The 27,590-nt window shown below is 36.0% G+C and overlaps 2 protein-coding genes and 1 long non-coding RNA gene across 4 annotated transcripts in view; 1 reads left to right on the top strand and 2 right to left on the bottom strand.

The window, feature by feature from the left end:
* Positions 1 to 346, bottom strand: part of sorbs3 (sorbin and SH3 domain containing 3) — a 51,029-nt gene extending 50,683 nt beyond the window's left edge. The window contains exon 1 of the mRNA XM_062999298.1: positions 299 to 346. The gene's annotated coding sequence lies outside the window, so the exon portion shown is untranslated. The remainder of the gene's footprint in view (positions 1 to 298) is intronic.
* Positions 347 to 4,832: 4,486 nt separating this feature from the next.
* Positions 4,833 to 7,172, top strand: LOC134317897 (uncharacterized). Of its 2 annotated transcripts, none has more exons than XR_010013296.1 (2): positions 4,833 to 6,839; positions 6,920 to 7,172. It is a non-coding gene; the product is annotated as an uncharacterized LOC134317897 (long non-coding RNA). The 2 variants fall into 2 exon arrangements; XR_010013297.1 differs by having other exon boundaries at positions 6,917 to 7,172.
* A 3,042-nt stretch (positions 7,173 to 10,214) lies between these two features.
* LOC134317896 (E3 ubiquitin-protein ligase NEURL3) lies at positions 10,215 to 14,632 on the bottom strand. Its single transcript, XM_062998626.1, has 4 exons — positions 14,587 to 14,632; positions 12,117 to 12,620; positions 10,829 to 11,005; positions 10,215 to 10,408 (listed from the first exon to the last, which is right to left on the bottom strand). Exons 1-4 carry the CDS (start codon positions 14,603 to 14,605, stop codon positions 10,260 to 10,262), a joined length of 849 nt encoding a protein of 282 aa, XP_062854696.1. The 5' UTR covers positions 14,606 to 14,632; the 3' UTR covers positions 10,215 to 10,259.
* Positions 14,633 to 27,590: the final 12,958 nt, after the last annotated feature.

Raw genomic sequence — 27,590 nt, 5'->3', positions numbered from 1 at the left:
TTGTGTCCCATTTTTAAGCCATACACTCAGCACTGTGTGCGTGTGTGTGTGTGTGTGTGTGTGTGTGTGTGTGTGTGTGTGTGTGGAATCCAGTGGATCAGGCTCTGCTAGAAGTCGATTCAACAGCGACACAGTTCACATGAAGAAAAGTCCTCTTTTACGATACTGGAGCTTTCCACACAAGTTATGCAATTAATAAACAGATCCAATATAAGCACGCACAACAGAGATGACTGGCAACAATACAGCACACATGGCATATGTTAGCGAACTGGAGCAGAAAAAAACTGGTACTTACTGTGAGATGAAGTTCTGGTGGAATGAGATGGGAAACAGAGTAAGAAAGAGAAAAGAAGGAAAACAGATTACTCTATTTGGGGTAGGGGGGCGTTTACAAGTCCACCCGGCTTCTGCGACTCAGTCCATGTGTGTGTGAGTCAGTTTTCAGCAACACACACCTCTCAATGCTTAATAAGTTTGAGGCACTGTAATAGTTTCCATCCAGCACACACACAGCTGGAAATAATAGAAAGTGCAGAGCGTTCTCACAGTCGACGCCCTCTTGTGTTTTAGAATTGGAGAACAAATCCATTTCCTCTCACTGTTTAAGAGTTTGTTTGATCTTGTTCTGGTCTTAAACACTTTTATGGGCATATGGTTGGCATAGCTGCTAAATACCTGTCATGTTAGCATATAAGAGCACTTTTTCTTTTTTACTTTGTTACAAAAATGCACAGTTTTGCTTATTGTACCTAATTATATAAATATTTGTTTCAGAGGGCCAAGATTCATCTGGATAAACCGATAAGTGGACACTAAGATTTATTGTGACAGGACCTACCTGGCTGTGTTACAGTATGGGGTGCAGCATGGAATTCACTTGTATGCTGTGTAAACTGTATGGATGTAAGCTTGCATGGTGCAAAATCACTAGACTGCTTGTGAAAATCATGTGAATAACTAATGTGAAGCATTAGATGAAATCTTAGTACAGAAGGTAAAAGTAAACATATCTGTCCTGATCTTAGATGAGACTAAGCAGTGGTCAAGTATTTATAAACACTAGCATTCTACTGGAGCTAAACAGTTTGCTGTTAGCCATGAGAGCGGAAGCAACAAGTATTCCAGTATTATGAATTAAAACCTGACTGAGAGAAATAAATCAAATATTAAACCTATTTTTTAAACATTAATTTTAAAGATTAGGTAGTTGCCACTCAGGTGGCGCAACAGTAAAATACGCTAGCACACCAGAGCTGGGGTTTCGAATATATTATATGTTATAAATACATTGAATACATTACACAAATCTCAGCTCTGCCATCCGGCTGGGCTGGATGGCTACATGAACGACGATTGGCTGTTGTTCACAGGGTGGAATGAGCCAGACCAGGGTTCCTCATAACTGGTGCAATTATGACCTCTGCTAGCTGATTGATGGCACATGTGCAGGGTTGGGGAATAATGCTGATCAGGGTGTGGCTCTCCATGCACAAGGCTGATCTGCATTTGAACTCGCCTCATGCATGTAAAAAGATGCAGTCGGTACTGCACACGTGTTGGAGGGGGCGTGTTTCAGTTGCGAAGGTCCTCAGTCAGCAGTGGAAGGTTGTATCGGTAGAGGTGAAGCATAACACAATCAGGGTAATTGGATATGACTAGATTGGGGAGAAAATTGGGGGGGAGAGTTGGAGAAAAAGTAATCAGAAGGTCACTGGTTCAAGCCCCATCACTGCCAGGTTGCTGCTGTTGGGCCCTTGAGCAAGGCCCTTAACCCTTAATTGCTCAAACTGTATACTGTCACAGTACTGTAAGTCGCTTTGGATAAAGGCGTTTGATAAATGCCATAAATGAATGTTCTAAACATGCAGTTTTACACTAAGGTTTAAAAGAAAATGTTTCACCACTGACGTTTTATGCTAATTGACAATGTTCCTGTTTATACACTTTTAGCTTCAATTCATTTGAAAGATTTGGTTTTACTTAATAAGATGTTTACATGATTTAAAAAGAACCAATATATTTGATTTATTTTTACTTTGCAAATGTTGTCACTGAACTAATATTACAGTATAAATAAAGATTAATCTGTTAATCTTATGTTATTTGGTTATAATAAATCAGGCCTTAATGAATAGAGTTCACCCTAATAGAAAAAGGGCTTGTGCAAATAAATTCTAGTTGGTGAATATATAGTCTAACCCAGCATTTTATAAACCAAGAATAAACAAATGAAATAAATAAAATTCCTGATTTATTTTGACAGAGATGTATTTGGTCCAATTATTTAGTCACCAAAAAGAACCCGGATTGTTCAATATTTCTGGAAAAGGTCCATTTTCTACTAGTCTAACTGCATTATTACAGTGCTTTCTGATCAAAGCTTTTGACATAAGATTGTATAAAACAAACCAGTGTCTATTTAGTCTCACTGAATATACCAGTCTTGCTTACATTGTTTTCTCTTGTCTTTGAGAGTCATCCAGGATCCTGATTCATGTGCAGACTCTAAAAGTTTGTGGTTTTTTTTTATTTCAGATGAGTCTTGTAACATTAGAAGAATTGATCATTTGTCCCAGACAAAAACCGTAAATCTTTTAATGTGGGGTTTCTGACAATTCCCTAATTTGCTATGGTTGTACAGATCTTGCAATGTACACTAGGCACTCACTAGGCACGCACGCACGCACACACACACACACACACACACACACACACACACACACACACACAAACACACAGACATATGCAGCTGGAAAACATCACCAACCCTCTCTCACAGTTTCCATGTACAGATCCAGGTCTAGGCTGGCAGCATGCTTTACTGGCCCCTTTTGCTCCATCAGTAAGTGTCCACAACAGCTTTAATACAGTCAGTCAACTGCCAACATGCATAAATGGCATTCAGCTACATCTGCAATTACACTCTGAAAGGCAAAGCAGCCACAGTAAATATTTTACACCACAAGCAGAATAGGCTAAACAAACCAGCCAGACCTGCCAGATATAGCCAATCATGTCTGTGTAACTCCCAGTCAACCAATAGTACCACGTGGGACCTGGATCCCACAGTAGTGGGTTAGCGTAATAGACTGCTGCACCACCCGAGCACATTGAGCAACTATGTAAACCTAAACACTTTTAGTTTATGTGTGCAGTATAAATCACTGAGTTCCAGATCACTGCATCTCCATCAACCATGGTGGCTGTTTAGCTGAGCATAAAAAACAAAGAATTACCAGGCAAAGAACTGCTGTCTATTTAGTCTGCCTCTTATCTTAAGCTAATAAGAGCAGGGCAGAGCATGACTTAAACCTGACTTGGATAGTAATCTCTCAGAAAGACTGAATTATGTTAACAGGTCCTATATAAAAATGTGGCTTCTCCAACAAACCTCATTATTAGAGAAGTAAAAACTAGTTTGAAATCTGGTTGGCATCATTTGGCTGTTCATGACGTTCCTCAAGTGCCAAATCTTGTAAGAGATCACAGCTGGCCTCACAAAACTAGTTTACAATTTAACAAAAGACACAAAGAATGATAAAAGAACAAAGTCTGTTAAAAATGGCAAATATAAAAGACAACTTTAGGCTTCAAAAAACTGGTAAAGACATAAAGTGAGAGAAATGGGATTACTTTAGAGGATCGACAGCTGGAGGTAATGGATGACAGCAGTGACATGAGAGAAGGTTAAATACTCAAAGACTTTGGTGTTAAGATGACAAAAGGATTTGCTAAATGTGTGCTCTTTGAGGTTATTCCCTTAAGTAAAGTGCAGCCCAGTGTTACATTATACTCACAAACGCTATCCTCACTTGTTCTCTCTCTCTCCTTTCTATCAATGTATGTCTCTCGCTCACTCTTGCTCTCTTATTGTGCTGTACCATGATGACCAGATACATTTCCCTCCTCTTGTTCTTCCCAATCTTTCCTCCCTCTTTTTCTCTTTTACTTCTGCTGTCCAAAATAAATATTTACCAGCACATCTACGTAAGCAACTAAAGGTCATGTCAGTTGTTTTTCCCCCAACCTTTTGTGATATTTAGCTTTTGTCCCCTTTTCTTTATAACTGTAAAAGCAAACTTGCACCAGAAATTAATTTAAAAACCATCAAACCTTTTTCTTTTTTTCACTGGCTCCCAAAACACTTTTAAATGTTGGAGTCAGTAATGTCCTAATCCATAAATAGTTTGAACAAAACAAAACACTGTTAGATGGTAAATCTATATACAAATTATCATTCAATTTAAAACTAGGCTTAAGTCACGTTGGGTAAAAATGCCCACACAGTCCACATGGATAAACTAAGTGTACTCTAATATGTGTATCTGCCGCCCTCTGCCGGTAATAGTGAGATACTATTCCCGACAAGTAAAACACTTTAGATTTATATAAAAAATAACGCATTTCTAAAGAGGGTTTATTTTATTGTATTTTTTATATGTTTTGCTATTGAAACAAAATCCGTTCAATGATTTGTAATTAATCTTGCTTTATTTTTTCTTTGACATATACTGGTTGTTGGTGTATTAATGTTAAAGCGTGTTCTTTGGTTCTTTGGTAATATGAATATAAATATCACGTGTATTGTTATGTTCACTGTACTGTATATTGTTTCTTTAAAGAAATAAATTTAAAAAGAGCTTGTTTCTCCCGTTTCATCGGAAAGTGAAGATCATGTCAGTACAGACACGCTCCTCTCACATGCACACCTCGCTCCTCCCCTCCTGCCGTCACGTTGTTATGCTGTTAGAATCCTAACAGACATCAGTACATTGGTAGGCACTGGAAGATTGTAAGTTTTTGAATACTTTGCTTTGCACATACAGAAATAGGGGCATTTTTTTGGAAATAATAGTGTAAACTAAACGTACGTAAAGTACGGAAGCGTTTACGCACTTTGCGCAACCTACGCAAATGAAGCGGACCACGCGTAGTGAGGCTCTTAATCCGTGTTTGTTTTGGTAAAGCACCCAGAAACAAGAAATCGGACTGCATTAAACAACCGAATTTATCTACAACCCTACTGAGAGCAGCTACTTACAAAAAATGTATTACAATAATAATATGATAGAGTTATAAATACAGAGCGCTTATAGAAACAGAAATCACTGCAATTAGCTTAGCAACCAACACTAGCAACTTAGCTAACAAGTACCCGTGTTGTTGATCTTGGGTATTAACTCACAGCTGTAATGTATTTCGTATAGTTAGTGTACTGCACACAGTGTACAAGTCTTTATCTTTCATAATAATAATAATACTTATTGTTTATGAGTTATTTGGGTTTTATTCAGTATTTCAGCTGTGAACTAGTTGGCTAGGCTAAGTATTGACACCTTCACACGGCATATTACTAGCGTGGGTCAATCGATAGTATCGATACTTCAGTTTTACATTTTCTCCGCTATATTCGGTACTTTTCTTCCGTTTTATTAGAAAGTAGAAACCATATGTGTACAGAGCCGCTCATCTTACTCCTGCTGCTCTGCTGTGTGGTGTTGTGGTACCGTCACGTGATTAAGCGGCACAGAGACCAAGCACATACAGCAGAGAGAGAGAGTAAATGGAAAATAAAAAAGAATGTAAAGTTTAAAACATTTGTTCTCCAGTAAAACTTTTGTTTACTTTATTTTTGTAAGCCACAGAAGTGCAGTGAAAATGTAGTTTTGTTAATTATATTATTGTAGTGATGGGCAGATGAAGCCTCATTGAAGCTTCCTCCTGATTGTGCTGAAAATGATTTGAAGTATTGAAAGTGGACATCAGAGCAGAGTGACACCTGGTGGCTTTAAGAATGTATTGCAGCCTGCAGCTACTCAACACTGAAACATACGAACCCTCTGTGGTTTAATAGATCACCCAATATTTGTTTTCATCTGCAAATAATTATCTTTACTTATTAAAGCATTGCGTTAAAATTTGTCATGTACAATTCTCTGATACCCAAATAGTGATCAGGTGTTTGACTGTCTCTTAAATAGTCAGTGAGATAAGGGACAGCACCAAAGCTTTGAATCAGTCTCGCCCAGTTCTGGTGGTTAATTCAGTGACATTTTGGAAGCTTCTGAGTCACTTTAATACAAGCTCCGATACACTGAATCGACTCAGCGAGTGTTACAAAAGTGAAACGAAGCCTCGGTATCGAATGTCATTGTATGAAAAACCTCTTACTGAAAATGAATTTAAGTTCCACAAAAAATGTGGAACTTTTTTACAGAAAAGTGGAACTTCGGTCGATAATAAATGCACATGTCTATCATTCATGTAGGAGTATTTTAGCACCGCATTTTCCACCGTTTCCATAAAAGTGTGATTTATACATCATATTTTAAGAAGTAAAAGCACGTTCAGCTTGTATAAAACCCCCTGATTTCTTGTGCTCACCACTGTTCAGTTTGACAATGAAGCTGTTTTTTCCTCTCGTGAATCACTCTTTATCCATCAGAGCTCAAAACAACATGGAATCGGTTCAAGATCCACATGATGGCGCAGAAACACCACAAACATTCTGAAACGCTTCAAAACTGTCATAAATAATGAGTACAAATTATTATTTTCATACATGGAGTTGTAATAAATTATTTCATTTAAATGTAAATAAACAATATTATAATACACATTAGAATGAATGATGTGTCGGTGTAGTGATTCAGTAGTTCATTACTAGTTGCTCATTGGTCTGTCAGTCACGTGTTTAGCGAGGTGACGTCACCGACGCGCCACCGTGTATGTATTGTTGTTGTTAGCGGTTTAGTGAAAGTAGATAGTTAGATACTTCATTAATCCCGAAGGAAATCAAGGCCTCAGTAGCAAGTTACATAAAGCAAAGTCAAAAAGTAAGTAATAGTACACACTACAGAGATAGCAGCAGAGATTCTTACATTACTGCATTACTTATTTTATTCTTTCAAAGCAGTAAAAGCTGGAGAATCAGACGTGAAATGAGAGGAAACCAAACCGAGACAAACTCAGCAAGGATATCAGGGATCGTTGTTTGGATAAATGATCATCTGTTAACAGCATTGATAAGCTACGTAAGTTGGCTGTGAGCAGGTGGTTGTAGCGGTAAATGTTTGTATCGTTCATGCTGCTTATTTTGCACAAAGAGTGTTTAGCTTTTGTCTGTGTCTATTTACAAGTACAAATAAAGTACATATATTGAAATTTTACACACCTGTACTTGTGTCCTGATTTACACACACTTAAAAACAATGGTTCTGTAGTTGAGACGATGGTTCATTTGTATACTTAAAGGCCTCTGTGCATTATGAAATTATTATCATCAGAAAAAGAAATATTGCAAACCACATTTGATGTTAGTGCACGATTTTGTTTTTGTGTCCTTTTTTACGCCATGATGCCACTTAAAGCTAGCAGAAGCATTTATCAATCTTCATGCTGAAATTTTTATCTTGAATCTAATTAATATTTTTTCTTTCTTTTATTTCTGACCAAATATTGTAAGTTTCTGAATACTTTTCTTTGCACATACAGAAATAGGGGCAATTTTATGGAAATTATAGTGTAAATAATACACAGGTAAAGTACAAACACACTACGTATTTTGCGCACTTTACGCAAATTCACGAAACGACCCTGATGCGTAGATCAGTTTCGTGAATCGGAGCATGCGTAGTGAGGCTCTCGTTCAGTCTGCGCATGCGAATGGAATCTTGATGCGCTGTGTTTTGATGAATAAGAGCTCTTTCCTTTTGACTTTGTGCGTATAAATGTAAACAGAATACCATTTATTTTTTTATCTTAAATTTACGAGGACACACATATTCGGTCACAATTAAAAATGTACATATTTATTCACCCAACAAACACAACTACGAGTTACTTTATTTATCCCGAGAGAAATTACGCCATGATTGTAACGTTGTAAGAAAGCAAAACACCAAGAAACAAGAAATCTGACAACAATTACAATATTAATATGATAGTTATAAATACAGAGTGCTTATAGAAACAGAGATCACTACAATTAGCTTAGCAGCTAACACTAGCGACTAAGCTAACAAGTACCCGTGTTTACCTTGGATATGAACTCACAGCTGTAATGTCTTTCGTATAGTTAGAATACTGCACATCTATATCGATAGTATTAATACTTCAGTTTTACTTTATCTTCGCTACATTCGGCACGTTTCATAAGAAAGTAGTAACCATGTTTGTACAGACGCCGCTTCTCTCACACTTTACTCCTCCTGCTGTGTTTTGTTGTGGTCACGTGACTGAGCGGTACCGAGAGCCCGAACACATGCAGCAGTGAGAGAGAGAGAGAATGACTGAGTGAGAAGAGCTGTGTGTGGTGGTGGGGGGGTTTAATTTCAGAACAGTGCTATGAAAGGGATGAATTATGTTTAGTTATTATATAATTGGTTCTAAACAAAAATCTCAGACTACTCATAAATCATGACACACTGCTCCTCCCTACATGAAAGTAAACAAACTGCCTTTATAAGTAAATAGTATCGGTATTGGTATTGGCGATACTGGCCCTGTATTTACTTGGTGTCGGATCGATACCAAATTATGCAGTATTAAACACCACTAATGTATGGAAAATTGTGACGTAGTTATACGACATAGTATCGTTTAAACACGTGTTCATTTAAAATACGAACTTAATTACATTGATTAATTCCAAAATACACAATTGAACGTATTTTTAAATGACAGAGCAGCTAATTAATAAAATTAATGAAATAAATGAAAATATCCTTTTTACCTTATTTTGCTTTTGATGAATGGCGCTACGTTGTCTATTTTTACCCAGGCTCACACTGCTCCAAACCTCCTGCTTTGCATTTAAATCGTCTTTTACTCAGGCATATCATCGCCATTAATATGTTTTTGTAGTTTTTTTATTTGTGTGATTGATGTGAGGTGATGAGAGTTTTATCATGTAATCGGACCATGTGTACTTATGGTTTGCACAGTTTGTCAAATAGGACAATATGTTGTAAAAAGTGATGATATTATTACCACAGAAATACCAGTGTAAACTTTTGATACAAAATTAAACAGTAAACAATGACTAATGCGACCTTAATTAAAAACTACAACTCCCACGTGTATCTGATATGCCAGTGACGTTTTGCACTATTATTGCGCAATTTTCTTCCAGTTCCAAAACAAACACGGGGGCGCTAAAGAGTGAACAAACACATTTGGTGTCGCGCTAAATACACACACTGTACGCAAAGAGATTTGTTTAAATAACAGTGGATATTAATACATTTAAACAAAATATCAGTTTATACTTGACGAGTAGCAGACTTGAGAGCTAATGAGAATGTTTCCGAGTATTGTTGTGCTCTATCCTGTAGAATTTGTCTTTCTGTAGTCATCCATTCAGTTGTTTTTTAAGAATTTTATTTGCCCACACAAGAACTTATCCTCTGGGGATTCATTATGTACCTGTTTTTAATGTAATAGTGTCTCACGTTTTATAGTTTTTTTTTTTTTTTTAAAGGTTCACCCATAGCACAACTCTATCAAGTATAGGTATTATCAGAGGAAAAAAATCTATAGTTCACCCATCAACATGGGTTACATAAAAACTTTTTATTATATTGTATGAAACAGGACACATTTATTTAGTTCATTGATAGTTTTTCCAGTAATCCATATACTCCAGCTAAAGTTTTGGGAATAACCTTGGTATGAATTATAGTGGAACTGGTGGCTGGTGTTATGTGGTAATTTATAATGTACACATTACAAAACAGATCAGAAATTGTACAATATATTACAAAAATACATTTATTTACACATTATTTACAAAATTATTACAGTAATACAACAGTTTACAAATTATTTACATGAATATGTTCGGTTTAAAGTGGACGAATGTACTGGTGACACAGTGGGCACGTCCCAAATTCATTGATCACCCTCAGTGCACACTGACTGCACAGACAACAGTGCCCACATTTCAGGATGACAGTGAAAGGCTCAGAAGACACATTTATTTAATTCAGTAATAGTTTTTCCAGTAATCCATATACTCCACCTAAAGTTTTGAGAAAACCTTGATAGCGTTATAAACCTTGATTGAGTTATAATGGGACACTGATAGCTGGTGTTATGTGGTAATATATAAGGTACACATTACAAAACAGATCAGAAACTAATATTTAATATGTACAGTATATTACAAAAATACATTAATTTACACATTTACACTATTTACAAAATAATTACAGTAATACAACAGTTTACAACTTCTTTACATGAATATGTTAAGTTTAAAGTGGACGTATGTACTGGCGACACAGCGGGCAAGTCCCAAATTCCTTGACCACCCTCGGTGCACACTGACTGCACAGACAACAGTGACCACATTTCAGGATGACAGTGGAAGGCTCAGAGAAGCACACAACACAGTTTTCTTCATCTGCAAAAAAGGAGAAAAGCATGTAAGATACATTTGCAATACATTACAAAAGTGTGAGAAAATAATGTAATGGACACAAGTTTTTATTTATTTAATATACATAAAGTGAACGTGTTGTGCACAGGTTGAATAAAAACATAATAGGCGCTTGGGTGGCTCAGTGGCAAATCATACTAGCCCACCAGTGTTTAAGTCATGAGATTAAATCTCAGCTCTGCATTTTGGCTAGAACGAGGGAGTCAACAATGAAAATGAAAGTACTAAAAAGATATAAATAAATATATAAATAAAGACTGCATGTTTTTCTGTCTGATTGCTATACCTTTATTTTCATACATAGGTGGTTATAGTTTAAATATCTAACCTTGAAAACCTTAAAATCAAACAGTTAGTATGTGATATTTATAGTAGGTTTCTAACCTGCATTGCTATGTGTGAAGAAAATATTGACAATTCTTTCTTCTAAAGTGTTTCTTCGCTTCATTTTCTCCTGTATCTCAGTAGGGATCTCATCATAGCCACAGTGCTTATCTGTAGGATTTATTTTGGGAGCCGGGCAAGAGTGGCGTGTGCCGATTATACCCTTCTTCTCTGAGCCTGGAATATAAACAATTCAACAATGTAAACAATCTAAACATGACAAAGTAACTGTTGTGCAAATCATTTATATGTTACATATATTTGGGGGCAGCATGGTGCCACAGCTTGTAAAGTGCTTAAAAAGGAAATAATATACAGTAATCCCTCGCTATATCACGCTTCGACTTTTGCGGCTTCACTCTATCGCGGATTTTATTTGCAAGCATGTCTAAATATAAATCGCGGATTTTTCGCTGGTTCGCGGATTTCTGCAGACAAGGGGTGTGTTTGAAAAGCTAGCTCTCTCTCTCTACATAGACGCATTTTACGTCATCCTGTGCGCGCTCCCGATTAGGAGGCTGTTCCAAATCCTAGATGCCTTAATATCCTCACTTCTTAACGTTTCAACGTTATTTTCACTAAAAAACGAGTGAGCATCCGACGCTGCCTTCGTGATCAAGACAATCCCAGAATTCATTGCGGGTCAGGTGCTCCTCTCTCGCAGAAAAATAAACATGGCTGACGGTACGGACAAACGAATGGAGTTCTTTTCAAACGTAAATAAAATATTACTGATTTTTAACTTGATAAACTTGTACCGAGTGTTTTTATTTGCAAGTTCGGGCTTGTCAGGAAATGTAACCGTTATCGTTACATGAAGAGAGATGTTATATTGACGTTAGCATGCTGTGCTACCTCAGTCCATTGGTTTTAATGACAAGATGCTAAATGCTAAAGCCGATGGAATCGGGTTATAAAAATAACCATATAAACACATGTTTTTACTTCGTGGATTTTCACCTTTCGGATTTTCCGCGATCGAGGAGGGATTACTGTATAGTATATATAAACTGTAATAATGTATACACATTTATCAACTCCGTATTTTTTATATTCTTGTTTTAACCAACAGCTTTATTCTGGTTACTGTTTCTGTAAGCATAAAGCATCACCCAGAAGACAGAAATACACTCTGGACAGGGCACCAATCTAAAAAAAAAAAAAACTGGTGTTCTGGAAACTGTAGGATTATAAATCCTATAATTAGCTAAATATTTGCATTTAGGCAATTATGCAATTATTGTGACAGGTCTAACCTAATTTATTTCATTTGAAATTATTTACTTACCAAGTAAAAGAACAGCGCTGGTCTGGCCATACACATCAATCATCGTCCAGACTGGCTTGCTTGGTTTCGTCTGAGCCATCCTCAAAGAATGCTTGTACCCATTATCGGTCTCAACATGTAGGTACCCAGAGTTTGTCACCCAGAACGTGAGCTCAGTACGTGGGGAGCTGTACCACTCTGGTATGGGTGTAGCCCAATAGCCCTGAGAGCTAGTGAGCTCAGGGATGGCCAGTGAGGGCACTGGACGGGAACCAGGCATCACATCTGTAAAGCCAATCCGGAGGGCACCATGCCACGCTGTCATAGAACGCTCCACACGCAAGTGCACCTTCTCGCCAAGCTTGATCGGTCGACTGCTGAAGACGAGGCCATGGCGGAAACTTGACTGATCCCTGGTGGCACGTCTGCCACCTTCACTTAGTGTCACATGCTGCCCTTTGACCTTGGGGTGGAAGGCGAGAGGGCCCAGGCAGCCTTTTCTACATGAACAGGAACAACGACTGTCTGCAAAGAATGAATGAAGTAATGTTTACAAAGGATAAACAACTGTACATTAGATATAAACTGCTACAGTGGATATAAATCTACATGTTTCCTTATAACCTTATACAAAATATATCCCACATAAGTATAAACCACACATGCTGCATTCAACACATGCTGCCTTTTCATGGACGCCTGCTTGTTTCAACAACACAATAACAAGTCATTTTATGCACAGTGTGATAAGAGAGAACAATGATAGGCTGGCCTGTCTGCAGTTCTGTCTCCCACTGAAAATCTGTAGAACATTGTAAAGCACAATATAACAACAGAGAGCCCAGACTGCTGAGGTGTTAAAGTATACTGTATATCAAGCAAAAATGGGAGGGGGAGGGTGTGATACACCTTTACTACAACAATTGGTATACTCACTTCCCAAATGTTTACAGAACATTGTTAAAAGGAAATGTGTCTCAACACAGTGGTAGACATGTCCCTGCCCTAACTTGAGCCCATATGCAAACAAAGAAAGTTGGTTACTTGAAACATTTATAAATACAGGATAAAATTAAACCATTGGTTTATTTTCATTTTTCCTACTTTCCCAACTTTTCAAAACCAGGTTTGTACTTTGCATAATACAGCAGCATAGATACCATACATAAACATAGCCAAATAAAAAAGCAGCCAAACAGGTGTTGATTTTTTAATCACATTGTTGGAGTGCAGTAAAACCAGTGGATCAAGGCAGACAGGCAATGCAGCTGCTCACTTACAAAACCAACAGTGAGATTTACACACATGAATTTTTACATAGCACTCTTACACACTCCTTACTCAATTCAGGTCATACCAAAATCATCTCTGCTGTCTTGTCAAAGATTCTTTGTTTTTACTTTCTGCATAGCATTAAGAGACCGGCTAAAAACCCCATTGCCAAACTGGGTTATTTACATTCCTTTAGACAGGCACAATGGCTAGCATCTGATACTAAGGTTGCAGATCATAAAAATATGATCTGCTGCTGTAGTTCTTCTTGTAACCACTAGAACCAAATTTTTTCCTGTATATATCCATGTTAATGTTGGACAGGCTGGTTTAAAATGTTTTTATTACAATAATCACATGGTAAAAAATGCACTTGTACTAGCTACATTTAAGGACTAAATAACAACTAATAATGATGTGCTATAATATTGTCCCATCACTTCTGTATCTGTATGTTTCACACTACACAAAGTTCATCCTGTATTTTTTGGGCACAAATGCAACTTCAGTGTTCAAGTTACATTTTGTGTGCTTAATTATTTACAGATTTCTCTTAAATCTGTACTAATATAAACATTCTTCATTCACACTTTTTTTTAGTATTTGCTCTTCTGTGTTTTCTGGTGAAACCTATTTCTTACCATGAAGTTTATCTGCACATATCTTATGAGGTCATGTATTTTCACATATTACAACTAAAAAGCCTTAAAAAACCTTTTAAAGAGTTTTAACCTAAAGGTAATGTTTTGATCTTTTTAAGTGGTAAAACCTAATGTAAACTGAACAGCATTAAAAAAAACACATTTGTTACCAGTTTATGGTTTTAAACTTTTTTTTGTTTATGCCTATAGATGCATATTTTTGCTTATATTTAAACGTGTGACATAAACAAAAGTGGATATATGCACTGGAAGTCTATAAAACAAAAACAAAAAGTTGGAATACATATTCCAACCATGACTTTACTGATTTAACTAAAATTGGCTGGACAGTTTATATATAGTAATTACAAAGTAATCATACTTTATTATATTGTGTTAAATTAAAATCAAATACTATACAAATGTTTTGTTTTAGTAAGGTTATCATTTTAGGTGGACCTACTTTTATTCAATTTTATTTTATTCAAAATTCTTTTTTGTCCCAAAGCAGTATTTTTTTTCTTGGTATGTGTTTATTTAAAATAATGTAAGTTATTAAAAGTGTATAAATCTCTTACCTTTGCTTTTCATTTCCATCTTTGTTTGCTGACCCAGGGTGGTGGATGTGATGTTTTAGGCTGGTGTATGTGGTGGTCCAGACTGGTGTGCGTGATGGTCCAGGTTGGTATATGTGATGATCCAGGTTGGTATATGTGATGATCCAGACTGGTATGTATAGAATCCAGGCTGGTGTATGTGGTAATCCAGACTGGAATATTTAAGGGATACAGGCTGTATTTGTATTAACGTTTTTGCAGAGTTATTGCAGCTTCAGAAGCAGTTACAGATTTTCGGTTTCTGAGGAGAGGTGTGTTCAATGGCTCTTATATCGCTTTCCACACGTGTTTCAGAGTTTGAAGCCAAAACATTGAGTACTATAGGCTGGAGTAAAAACAGGAGGAGCTGGAGGCGCAAGGGAGGTGTTTGGAAAACTACTAAACTTCCCTCTTCAGAATAAATTTGCCCCAACTGAAGCAACAGCGAGTCTGGCATGATTCCCGTAACTGCGAAACTGCGCACGTGACTAATCCTATTATAGGAATACCCGCGCGCGCTCGTGCGACGTGTGTGCGCGCGCGCTCGTGTGTGTACGTGTGTGCGCGCGCGCTCGATTACGCATGTTTCTTTTATTTACCTTCAAACGTTTGAATAAAAAGTCCAACGGCAGCAGCAGGAAAACCCACTGTTCTGATCAACAGCTTTATCACTTCTTACCGCCTTCATTTGAATGGGTAACAGTGCAAGACCACAAAACTTTAGGCAACTGCTTGGTTGGATATTTCCTTAAGTGGTAGCTTCTGGTATAGAGAGTGAGGGCATACATCTGAGACAGCTAGAGAAAATGCTTCTGTTTAGCATTTTTCTTAGCAAATGTAACACTTTTTCATTACAAACCATATAATCAGTAGAACCATCTAAGTGAAAAGTTGAATCTGTGAAAGATTTTCTTTTAGTATTTGATATGTCTAAATGTGAGTATCAACTAAAACAAGCTACTAATGAGTAGATCAAATCCACCTATTAAATCTTCTGAGCATAATCATAATCTATAGAGCATATGTAAATCCTTTTGCATGTGTACAGTACAATAAAATTGTTTTTTTTCCACAGATTCTAGCTTGTTTGGAGTGCAGGGTAAGTCATTGGAGCCGAGACTGTTAGAGGCCTTGCTCAAGGCCAAACAATGCCTACATGGCAAAGCCAAGATTCGAACTCACAACAAGGACATGGTTCTGAAAGTTGTGGGCTCAACCATTAGAGCACATGGTTTAATGGAAAGGATAAAAATCAAGGAAATCGGAGCTTTTGTAAAATTAAAATGGTTAACTTTACAAATGTGTTTTCCCATTTTTTAGTAGTAACAAGTACTAAGAAATTCTGAAATGTACTGTATGTATCATGGATTATATATTTAAGCAATAGAACACGAGAGGGAGTGTGTTATAACACATATAACACACAACCTCAAGTGTTCTATTGCTTTTATACAACAGTTTTTACAAAATAAAGAAAGAAAATAAATCAAAGAAGCCATGAATTTCATATTAAATATGCTTTAATATTGACAATACCTTCCGCCAAAAAGTAGTTCCACAACGAATATAAAGTTTAACACTACAAAGCAGACATCCCAAGTTGCAAAAACTCATTTCAGGGAGGTAGGAACAAGAAGAAGAAGGCAAGAACCTCCGAAGGGAAAAAAAGAAATAAAAAAACCTCTCGCACACACCAAAGGCTATGGATGAAAACAGAACTACTAGGAGCTGCTAACTGGCTTAACTAACTGTTCACGTTACAAACACATTAATGTTCCCTAAATAGTGCACTAGATAGTGTATCAGATCATGAATATATGTTCCCTACATAGTGCACTAGATAGTGAATTAGACAATTGGTTATGTTCCCTACACAGTGCGCTAGATTGTATATCAGATAACGGATTTAAAACGCGACCGGGAAAACAAGGCTGTGTTGCCTGCGTGCGCGTTTGTGTGCCATGAAGTCGTTAATGGCAACGCGTCAGCGGAGTAATACCATTGTGGTGTGAAAACACCGTGCTGTTATCATGAATATTAGCACGTTTAGAACGCTTCTCAACCAATCAGATTGTAAGGTCGGAACTACCTGTTGTATAAAAATATAATCTATATAAAAAAATATATAAAAATGTAAGTGTTGAGAGAAAAATCTAACTTTTACTAGTACACTCAGACTTTTGGCCCCCATTGTAAGTATCTATATAATTAATACATTTCTTTACATTAGGATTTTGGAATTTTTGCATGTATCAACATTTGATTTCACTACAGAAATCTTTTCAGCAACATTTGAAGTGAACAATTTGTTGTCTTTGGTGTCCACATACCTTCGACCATGTAGTTGATCAGAGCTGTTTAAACTTTTATATTAAATATTAAATACTTTAATACTTGTAATTAAAACAGTGCACTTTAGTTAATCTTCCTGTTTAAACTTGTTGATGTCTGAACAAAGCAATATGATACTGTTAAAATATATCTTATCCAGATATATAGTAGTATACTGAAGTATAATTAAAGCTCATCTATGCACACAACAGCTAAAATATTTATTGGAGTTTATTGCCTTAGACAAAAGTCTTTAAAAAAATGCTATTAAATATTAACTATTTCAGTCGACTGTGCACTTTTCTTTTGAATGGTCACGCTAATGAATAACTAACAGGGCATATAATTTAAACTGGCATCAAACACTTCATCAAATGCTAAATTTCAAAACAGTGAACTATTACAGGTTAATGTTAAACTAAAACGAATCTGAAAGCATTAAACATTATACCTACCAACTGTATATCCAAAGCCAGTTCACAAGTGTGCAATGCTGGCTGATGTTGGCACCCATTCTAAATAATGAGTTTGGTCTTTCGTCCCGTGTATCGCAAACACGTACATAAATCATACTGCTATTAACATCCATAGACAAACTTTGGCTGTAAAAAGTTCCTAACACTTCTGCCCTTCTAGATTTACTTATGTTAACTGTAAGTGTTTAAGTGGAATAACAGAACCAACTACAGCTTAGCAATTGGATAACAGGTCATACAAACTAACAGAATTGGACTGCTGAGTGATTATTGTCATAAAACATATAATCTACAGTCCTTGGTTGCAACCTTTGTTGAGTTCAAGCTGCCACTAAAAGCCTCATAAGAAAATGATCACTGGAAGTCTTATTGATTGAGGTTTAATGCCTGTCTGAAATGGTGTAAAGCACATTACTGTTAGACATTTTAGCCGTCATATTGATTCTCTGAATTGACAAAACTTTGTTTCATGATTCAACAGTCTGACAAAAAATCTGGATGTGGCAAATGCTAGGCTAAAACCCACTGGAATTTATAGTACCAGCTGTGCAGTTGTAAAGGAGAAATAATGAACTGGGTGGTCTGGACACTTTAGTTCCTGTGAAGGCTAATCTTGATGCTACAGAGGTTCAAAAGTTTGTTTCCAACTTGTGGCAATGGCAACATTTTAGAGATTACATTCTGTTTTAGCATGTCTATTTACTAATAGTTTGCCAAGCTGTTGCTAAAGAACCTAAGTGAAACCCAGATATCCCAAAGAGAGCAGATTTTTTATTACAATAATCAGACTAGGATCAGATGTGTCATGGCATGAATTTCATGTAGTAGTTGAAAGTGCAAAAACACTACATTCTTCTCAGATTTTGTACCAAAAAAAGAAACAGTTTTGTAACTGTTTCCACCGTAAATACAGCCAACTGTATCCACATTTCCCAAAAGCATGTGGTCAACATATGAGAAAACCTGTGACTTTTCCATGGTCTGCACCTGGTAATGATGATGGTAATGGTAGTTCCAGATAAGTACTTAGCTCACACTTTCCCAGAAAGCATCTGAGAAAACTTAGTCTCTACATTCTATATTTTATAACGAAGTGTATTTGATCAAAATTAAATATGAAATAACAGCTAAATGCAATAATATGCTATAATTAAGTACTAACCCAGGACCTTGTGCCTAACAGGAACACCTTTCCATGTCCATGTGTGTTTCCTTCAGGAACCCTGGTTACCAAATGACCCAAAAGTAGTTACTGTAGATAAGTAAGCAAATGTGTGATTTTTGTACATTACATTTTCATCAATCAATTTATAACCTGCCAGTTTTATAAATAGTATTAGCAGAAATATTGGAAAATATTAAAAAATATATGGTAATATAACCAAAATGGCATCATATCATAGCAAACATAATAACATATATCACTTATAGATAGCTATTAGTTATTTCATGAATGCTAAGGCTAAAACAGTATAAAACTATAATGTTGAAAGAAAGTTTTTTAATTGTTTCAGTGGGATGCTGAACCTTTCGTGTTGTACCATTCTTCTAATTCCTTAAAACTGCACTGGGTAGAATTTTGGTTATACAACCTACATCTATTTTAGCCATGTATTTGGGTTTTATTGCTCTTGATAAAAACATCTGAACATCTGAAATAGCACCAAAGGGTACACTTAGCACTGGAAATTTTCTCACTATTTGTTGACCATGCAAAGACGTTACTGTAGCATATGACATTATACATCCCACATCATAAAAGCATCTCAAACTTTACCAAAAATTATTCTGCCCAGGTTTAGGTAGTAAGGTATAAGTTAGTCCATACTTGTTTAACTGCTTGTGTCTGACAATGGCAAGTTTTGCATCTTTATGCATTGACGTGTGATACAGAAATGTTTTTGAATGCCAAACAATTACAGTGTTCCAGTTCATGATCTGCATTCTGTTCTAGGGTGTGTTCATTTAACTTTGCAGTCACTGTTTGTTGCATTACTTTTAGGGCATTAAAGAACTGCATTTTGGGGAATATATTAAGTGGTTTGACTATCTCTGTTGTAACTTTGATTGTGACTACAGTTCCACTGTGCTGATGTTGTTTTTCATGTATACAATAGAGCTCACCAATGCAGCTGTGACTGTAATGTCAATAAGTGTCTTTATAATCAAGACTCCTTTTGTTTGTGCTGTTTTAGTTACTTTTCATGAATATATTTTTTGTACATACACATATGCAGTCAGCCCACCCAATATATATAATAAGAGAAAGAGAAAAACATACAATCAACATTGACCAGATTATGAGAGCACAGCAGTGGCATTGACATGTATGTGGTACTGGTATTTGTATGTGGTACGTGCGCCCAAATGGTGGAACGAACTTCCTCTGTCTGGCCGAACAGCTGAGTCTCTTGCTGTCTTTAAAAAACGATTAAAAACACACCTTTTCACTAAACACTTAGGCTGATTTGTACTTATTTACTAACACTTTATTCCAATCTTTTCCATTTAAAAAAAAAAAAAAAAAGGCACTTTGGTTCTAACAGGTTTTAGCAAAGTTGTATTCTTCGACTGTTGTCTATCTAAACTTAAGGAATGAAATGTTCACTATGGAAGCACTTCTGTAAGTCGCTCTGGATAAGAGCGTCTGCTAAATGCTGAAAATGTAAATGTATTTAATTTAGACATTTAAAGTAAGAATACCGGATGGACTGGTAGCATCCAACTGTCACATTCTTAAGTGTCTATTATGAACTTGTAGTAATATCTCTTTTTACATGCACAATGGCTGTGCTTAAAGAAGTGTTTCTGGAAAATAAAACCAGCACACATTTTACTTTCACTTTAACATTACCAGTCTGGACATGTTTATCAAGTTCAAAGTCTTGTTTTGCTGTTTTTGGGTTAACATTTAACTACTAATAAATGGTTGTAACAATAATAAAATAAAATGATAAAATATTAGAGTTGTTAGTCCAAACACAAATAGATTTCTATGTGTGTGAGAGAGAGATAAAATTTTTGAGAACATGTTTGTTACTAACTGATTAAAAAACATATTAGTTTGTCCAAAAAACTGTGTTGTGGGTTTCTTAAAAATAGAGAAGAAAATCTGATATTAATATAATTACAAAGCTGTTATTTACTTAATTATTATTGACCATATTTGTGCCCATATAAAAAGGGCTGCACTTACAAAGCGGGCTTTTTATAAGTGCAGCACTTATAAAAAAGGCTGCACTGCACTTATTTAACAGTAAATCATTTCGAAAAAAAAAAACAACCAAACAAACAATCGTATGTCTGGATGATTAAATGCAATCCAACAACCACAAAAACAAGTCTTACATAAGATAAACTTTGCTCTGTCCACGTATATATCGACATTTTTACTTATATCTCCCTATCTGTTTGAAAAAACCTCATCTCACTAAACACATAAGGTAAGTGAGGAGAACATGCAAGTTTTCATTTCACTTTACATACTTATTTCACCTTAAAAAGGGGGTTATATTTACCAGTTTGTTACACAATTTCTACTAGCAAAGTTCTGTAATCTATTGAGAACTGAGGTCACCAATTTCTGTAGTTGTAAAAGCAGATTTCCTCAGATTTTTTCTCAATATAACTTCAGCTACTTCCTTGTCATAATGTGGGCTTTATAATTCAGGTCTGGACTCCAGGCAGGTCAATATTGCTCTTGCACTTTCTTGCTATAAATCCACACTTTTGTGAGACATGCAGAATGTGGCTTGTCATTGTCTTAAAACAAGCAGGGATGTCCCAGAAAACGACATCTGGGAGACAGTATATATTGCTCCAACAAGTGTTTGTACCCCTAATTAGTGGCATTTTAGGCTGTTGTTGGTGTTGATGGTCTCTGCTTTGTGTAGTTTTAGCTACATGAGTCTTAGCTCGCATTTGTAGATGCTGCAGTGAACTGTGTTTGCTGGAAGCAGTTTTCTGAAGTGCAACAAATGAAGAGTGGCAAACCTCAACCCATTTTTGTTAGTAAATGAGCCTTTTGTTGATGCTTCTTTTGATTGTGTCACTTGTTTATTTGTGGAAAGTTTTTTTTTACTTTGCAGGTTTTCATTGCCTTCGTCTTTTGAGAATGTGCTGAGGGCCTTAAATAAGCAGTTAGTGTATATTTACAAACATTAAGCTGATAAGGTAAAACATGATATTTCCCATTTGTGCTGTTTTGAATTAAATTCATGTAAAAAACTCAGATTTACAAATCACTGCTTTCTGTTTTTAGTTTAATTGTAGATACTGTTCCAACTTCTTTGGAATTGGGTGTTACTCTTAGTGCTGTGTAAGTTTCGTTTTGAAACATAGCTTCAATTACATAAATCTTTTAAAGAATCTGGACTTGTTTCCACAGGTGAGTCAGACACGTGAAAGGTAGCAATAAAAATTTCCAATTTGAGCAATGAAGAAACTAATTAGCTCTCTTTTAAAGGAAAGTCCAAATGTACACACATCATTTAGTCACAGTGCACCACCTCCACCATGTGATTAGGGTTCTGTGCAGGTCACGGGAGTTCGTCCACACATCCTGTATTGTTATATTAAATATATATAACTCACTTTGTGAACAATCAAGGTGGAACCAGAAATGGCCTTGCCCAAATTGTTACCACAAAGTTGGAAGCTGATAATTTACTGTATATGATCAACTGTATACACCTGTCAGTAATGGTTGCGGCTTAAACACTAAACCTAATAATTAGAAGAGGTGTTCAGATACTTTGGGACCTATAATGTGTACACCACAGGGTGCTCAGATATACAATTGACAGCATAAATGAATTTCAAGGTCAGACAACAAAGAAACTGATAAGCTCTTGTTCAGAAACAAGACATTTCCCGGAATGCAAAAAAGGAATTTTGAAAAGGTAAAACTTGTCAGTTGAGTGTGTTTGGGCTCTTATTAATGATAACATTAAAGCTTACATTAAATTCTACATTAATTTTGTGTAAAATACAAACACCAAGTGTTTTAAATTAATGATGTCATATGTACTTTTAATTATAGGTGCAAGAATGTTATAGGTATCACCGGGGAAATGGTCTGTAAAGTTGTGGCTTATCATTAATCTAAAAGCACATTGCAAGAACCTGCATTCAAGTTTTTTGTACGCAAGCTTAAATATGCACTAGAATTATATCAAAAACAAAAGTCATTATATGTGAACTTCTATATAGTAACCTGTGAAAAATGACAGGAATAAAAGTTGTGTAGGGGCATAAAGATAGAGCTTCTGAAGGACTGTTTACTTATTTGTGTGTGTGTGTTCTGTTTTGGGTTTCTATAAGGTAGTGTGTCAGTCAATTCTGGGTTGAAGAAGATGCTAGTTAATAATAATCCTATTATTACTGATGTTCTTGTCTTGTTTTGTATTTTGAAACGCAGATAGAATAAAAAAAAGAGGTTGAATTGTGTGGTCTAATTACATAGATAGTATAGAGGTTATTTTAAAATATCAATTGTTAAAATCTTTAACATCAATAACATGTGCTTAGTGGCACACTTTAGGGCATGCTATTAAAGACAAATACAACTTCAAGATGGTTATCATCATCTTTATTGCTTATTGAAAGAGAAATTTGCCGGATATTGCAATAATCATTCATTTTTATATGACTTTAAAAGCAAGCGTAAGCATCATATACTGTAGCTATAAAAGTATAAAAGTAAACTGGCCAAGCTGTTTTTTATTAAATACGTGACTCATGGGCATCCAAGTATGTGGGTTTTTCCTGTCCAAGCCACGAGGTGTGTGTGTGTGTGTGTGTGTGTGTAAATGGGTGTGAGATAAGGAAACAGAAACAAAGAGATACAAAAAGAAAAACACTATTTTAAACGTCACAAGTTCTGTGAGAACGCATTTTCTTCTTCCTAATTTCTGCTATGTTTGTCCTACAATTGTTTCTAATCATCCAACAATATATGTTGATCTATTGAAGCTTACCTTTAAATGCAAAAGGTCATGGGCAAGTTTATGGGCAAAAGTATGTGGACACTGATCGTGAGCCTATTAGAGATTTCATTTCAAAACTATGGCCATTAATATTCGTCAAATCCATCAAACCATGTTTTTACAGACCTCACGTATAAGTGCACAGGGGAACTTACACCTGAACTTACACCTGAACTTAATTAGTATATAGGTATTTACAGCTGTGGTCAACATTATTGTACCCTGATGGTTTACAGTAATACAGTATAGTATAATATGCCAATATCTTAAAAAATAAGTGGATATGTACCTGCTTTGTATCATTATGACATTTTAATAGCATGTCGAAAAACATTTAATGAAAAACGTGACATGAAAAACATTTTGTTTGTTTATTTAGATTTTATCTTCAGGTTTTACACTTTTGGTTTCATTTATGACAGGACAGGTAATTACAGGTTACACATCATTCATCAGTTCAAGTTCAATATCAAAAACTGCCTCAGACACAGACTGTGGGAGGAAACTGGGGGGAAACCCATCATGGTCTACTTGATATTCAGTGGGTGGGTTTCCTCTGGGAGCTCCGATTTCCTCCCACAGTCCGAAGACATGCAAGTGAGGTGAACTGGAGATACAAAATTGTCCATGACTGTATTTGACATTAAAATTGTGAACTGATTAATTTTGTGTAACGAGTAACTACAGTTTCTGTCATAAATGTAACCTAAGTAAAACATGATGTTAAAATCCTAATAAATAAAAAAAATATTATTCAGGGGTGGCAATAATACTGACCTCAACTGTAGTGTTGGTTTAATGATCTGTGAAACAACAGAGGTAGAACGAGGCTTTTATTTTTTAAATACCATGATGATTAATGTTCATGCATGGTATTTTTGTTTTTCCATGTTTCATCACCCTTGTGGATAAAAACAAAATAATCCTGCTTTTAAGTGATTAAGAATGAGTAACAAGCACATGAATTGAATGATGAGTTTTTCTTTTCCTTGCCATTGGGTGGCAGTCCTGCTAAATCCTAACGATACAGGGTTGTTTTCTTTTTAACACAGAAAACGACACTGGAAGAATTAAAATACTATACATGACAGATAAAGCAACTTTATTACTTCACTTTACATTTACATTTTCTGCATTTAGCAGACGCTCTTATCCGGAGCGACTTACAGAAGTGCTTCCATAGTAAACATTTCATTTCTCAAGTTTTAGTAAACAACAGTCGAATAACACAAATCTGCTGAAACCTGTTAGAACCAAAGTGTGTTTTTTTTTAGCTTTTTATCAACTTTACTAGCTGATATAAAAAAAGATAAGCCTCAGAATATATTTCTTCTTTCCAAAGCCTATTCCAGGAACATCAGGTGCAAAGCAGGAACCCTCCCCTGATAGAGATTTACTACTTAACCATAGTAGAAACGACTTAGCATTGCCAATTTACTTCATGCAATGTATTAAAAGATGCTATGCAGGGGTAACCAACACACTATGTGAAGAATATGTCAAACTCTACACAGTAACCTGAGGTAAGGGTTAAACCAGGGTTGACAGAGATGTGCAGTCCCAATACAAACTGATGTAGCACTTTGCTAATAATTTGAAGGTCATAGTCAGTTAAAATACCTCGTCCATAATTCTGCCAACACAAGTGTTTTCCTAATAAAAATCTGCTCCTCTAATACCCTTCTTGTTTTGTGCTGCAGGTAGACACTTAGTACTTGGTAATAATTTTATTTGAGCAAATTGAGACTTTTCCCCTCGCACGTAGCTAAAGCTAGTTTTAGTTTTTTTGGATGTAAAGGAATTGTAGAGTTGCCCACACACAGGTTTGTATTTTGCTAATTGCTTTTCACAGAATAAAAGAATTGTTATTTAAAGCAGTAGTAAAAATGTCTAGAAGATTTAGAGACCTCTTTGGCAGACCGTGGCATTGCAAAAACACAAAACACATTTTTTTATAAGATTAATACAAGATTTTCCCAGTTCAAACAAGTCATACATACACTATGTGGCCAAGGGTAAATTGCCACCTGCTTTAGTTTAATATACACCGCTAACACACCACAGCTAAGTTCAAGGTTTTTTAGTACCACCAGCCTGGCCAGACACGTGAGAGACACAATGAGCAGAGTTTGCCAGAGCGCATAGGAAAAATGAAGTATATCCAAATCAATGCAATACAGAAAGGAGAAACAAATTTAAAAAAGAATGTGGACACCTGACAGTGAGCTTATTGAACATCCCATTTCATAATCAAGAGCATTAATATGAAGTTGCCAATCCTTGCAGCTGTAACAGGCTCTATATTTTTGGAACTTGGGTCTTTCTCAGGATTTTAGTAATTTTGCCCTAGTCAACTGTAAAGCATATTTGAGGGCAGGCAATATTAAAAACAATATTATTAACAATTCAAATCAACCAGTACCACCAACACCCTGCCTGACCTCTGATGAAAATGCATAACACCTTTGTCAATAAACAGTTTGCAGTAAACAACTGGTCACTGCTACTGGCAGACCCCAACACATTATGTTATTATGTTTTTATTTTGGTTTATTATTGATTTTGCATAAGGTCAAGGAATCCAGGGGTGAGTTGTGGAGGGAAAGTCTGTGTGGTCAGAAGTCTGAAGTATTTCCTTGTTAAAATATCATATATAGCTTCTCAGGACTAGGTTCCTGCTGCATTAGGGATGGGAAGATTGGGGTCCTGGGTGTCCTATAAAAATATACTTTTTAGTGGTTGACTAACCACTAAAATGTGGAATAGCTGAGGGGAGAATAATATAGAGAAAAAATGACACTTAACTGTCAAGTGCAAGTTCTGTAGTATTCACATTATACTCACCTGAAATCTCTGAATGTAAATACAAAATCTGCATCAGTAACACAGATTAAACCAAGAGTCTTAAAGTTGTGCAGCACCAACACTACATGCTGTGCAACCATGTTCCATTCTGTTGTGAGGGTGCAGTTAAACAATAAATGCTCCAAATTCATGAACAAGTCATAAGTTGGTAATAAATACATACATTTTATTTTTTTTTACAAATTTCGAGTTTGGAAAAAAAAAGTGGCATGTAAAAAAAATGCAAAATATTAAACATTAAAACATACAAAACTATCTATACAAACTCATGATGCATTGTTACATTAACAATGCATAATTGTTACATTGTTGCATTTACACTTTACAAAAGGCTGAGCTGTTGCAAAACATTCACATCTTAACTGTAATAGCTTAACAATAAAGGTGTGTTTTTAGCAAATCCAATGCTATGATTTACCAAAGCCGGTTGATTCTCTCACTGCTGTTAGCAGCATCTTATTGAGTTCAACTGGACTTTTGACCCCCCTTGGCAGAAACAGTCCCATCATACATGTGGAGGAATATGGTAATCGCGAGCCTCTGCTCTCAGGCTGGTAAAAATTAATGCTGAGTCTTTGCTGAAATCCCAACACAGGAACCTCATCTGTAGCTGTGATGAAAACAAGCAGTTCTTCGAACGTTAATTCTGTTTCTTTATCTGTGGAGAGACAATGAAGATGTTACAGGTTAAATTCCTGTATGCTCACAGTTTCTCACAAGTCTGACCAATGAGTTATGACCAATGTCCTATGATTATCATGACATTATTATTCCTGTTTTTTTGTAAACTTCTTCCTTATCTGTTGCATCTGTGTCAGACATTCATGATTCTTCATGAAGGTCTGAGTATTTGTCATTGATCTCCTCAAATAATGTCTTGGTTGAGACAGATTTCCATTGAGTCATTAATTCATTAATTCATTTTTACCAACCACTTTATCCCAGTCTGGAATCACAGAGAACTTGGGGTGCAGGACTAGCACACTTATACATTCACAGCAGGGGGAAGAGTGTTCTCAAACAAGGCCCCTTGTGTACCTTTATACCCAGCTGAGGCTGAAAACTTTAGGTTTGCGGCTTCCAACAATGCACTTCTGGCTGGACGTGATGGGAATCTGCAGTGACTGCGATACCTCACACTTAAAATATATTCAACCACAAACTGAACCCAAAAAATGATGAATTATTATTTTCTTAATGCTTTGTGTTGCAATTATTTTTTCTTTTTACCCCTTTAGTATCTGTATTTATTCACATTTTAATTTACCCAAATATCCCCCACAACAGCCAAGGAGGAGGAACTCAAATCAAGTCTAGTTCCTCTCAC

Source organism: Trichomycterus rosablanca, chromosome 7 (assembly GCF_030014385.1).
Source record: "Trichomycterus rosablanca isolate fTriRos1 chromosome 7, fTriRos1.hap1, whole genome shotgun sequence".
NCBI classification, from domain to species: Eukaryota; Metazoa; Chordata; class Actinopteri; order Siluriformes; family Trichomycteridae; genus Trichomycterus; species Trichomycterus rosablanca.
This window is presented reverse-complemented; position numbering and strand designations above follow the sequence as displayed.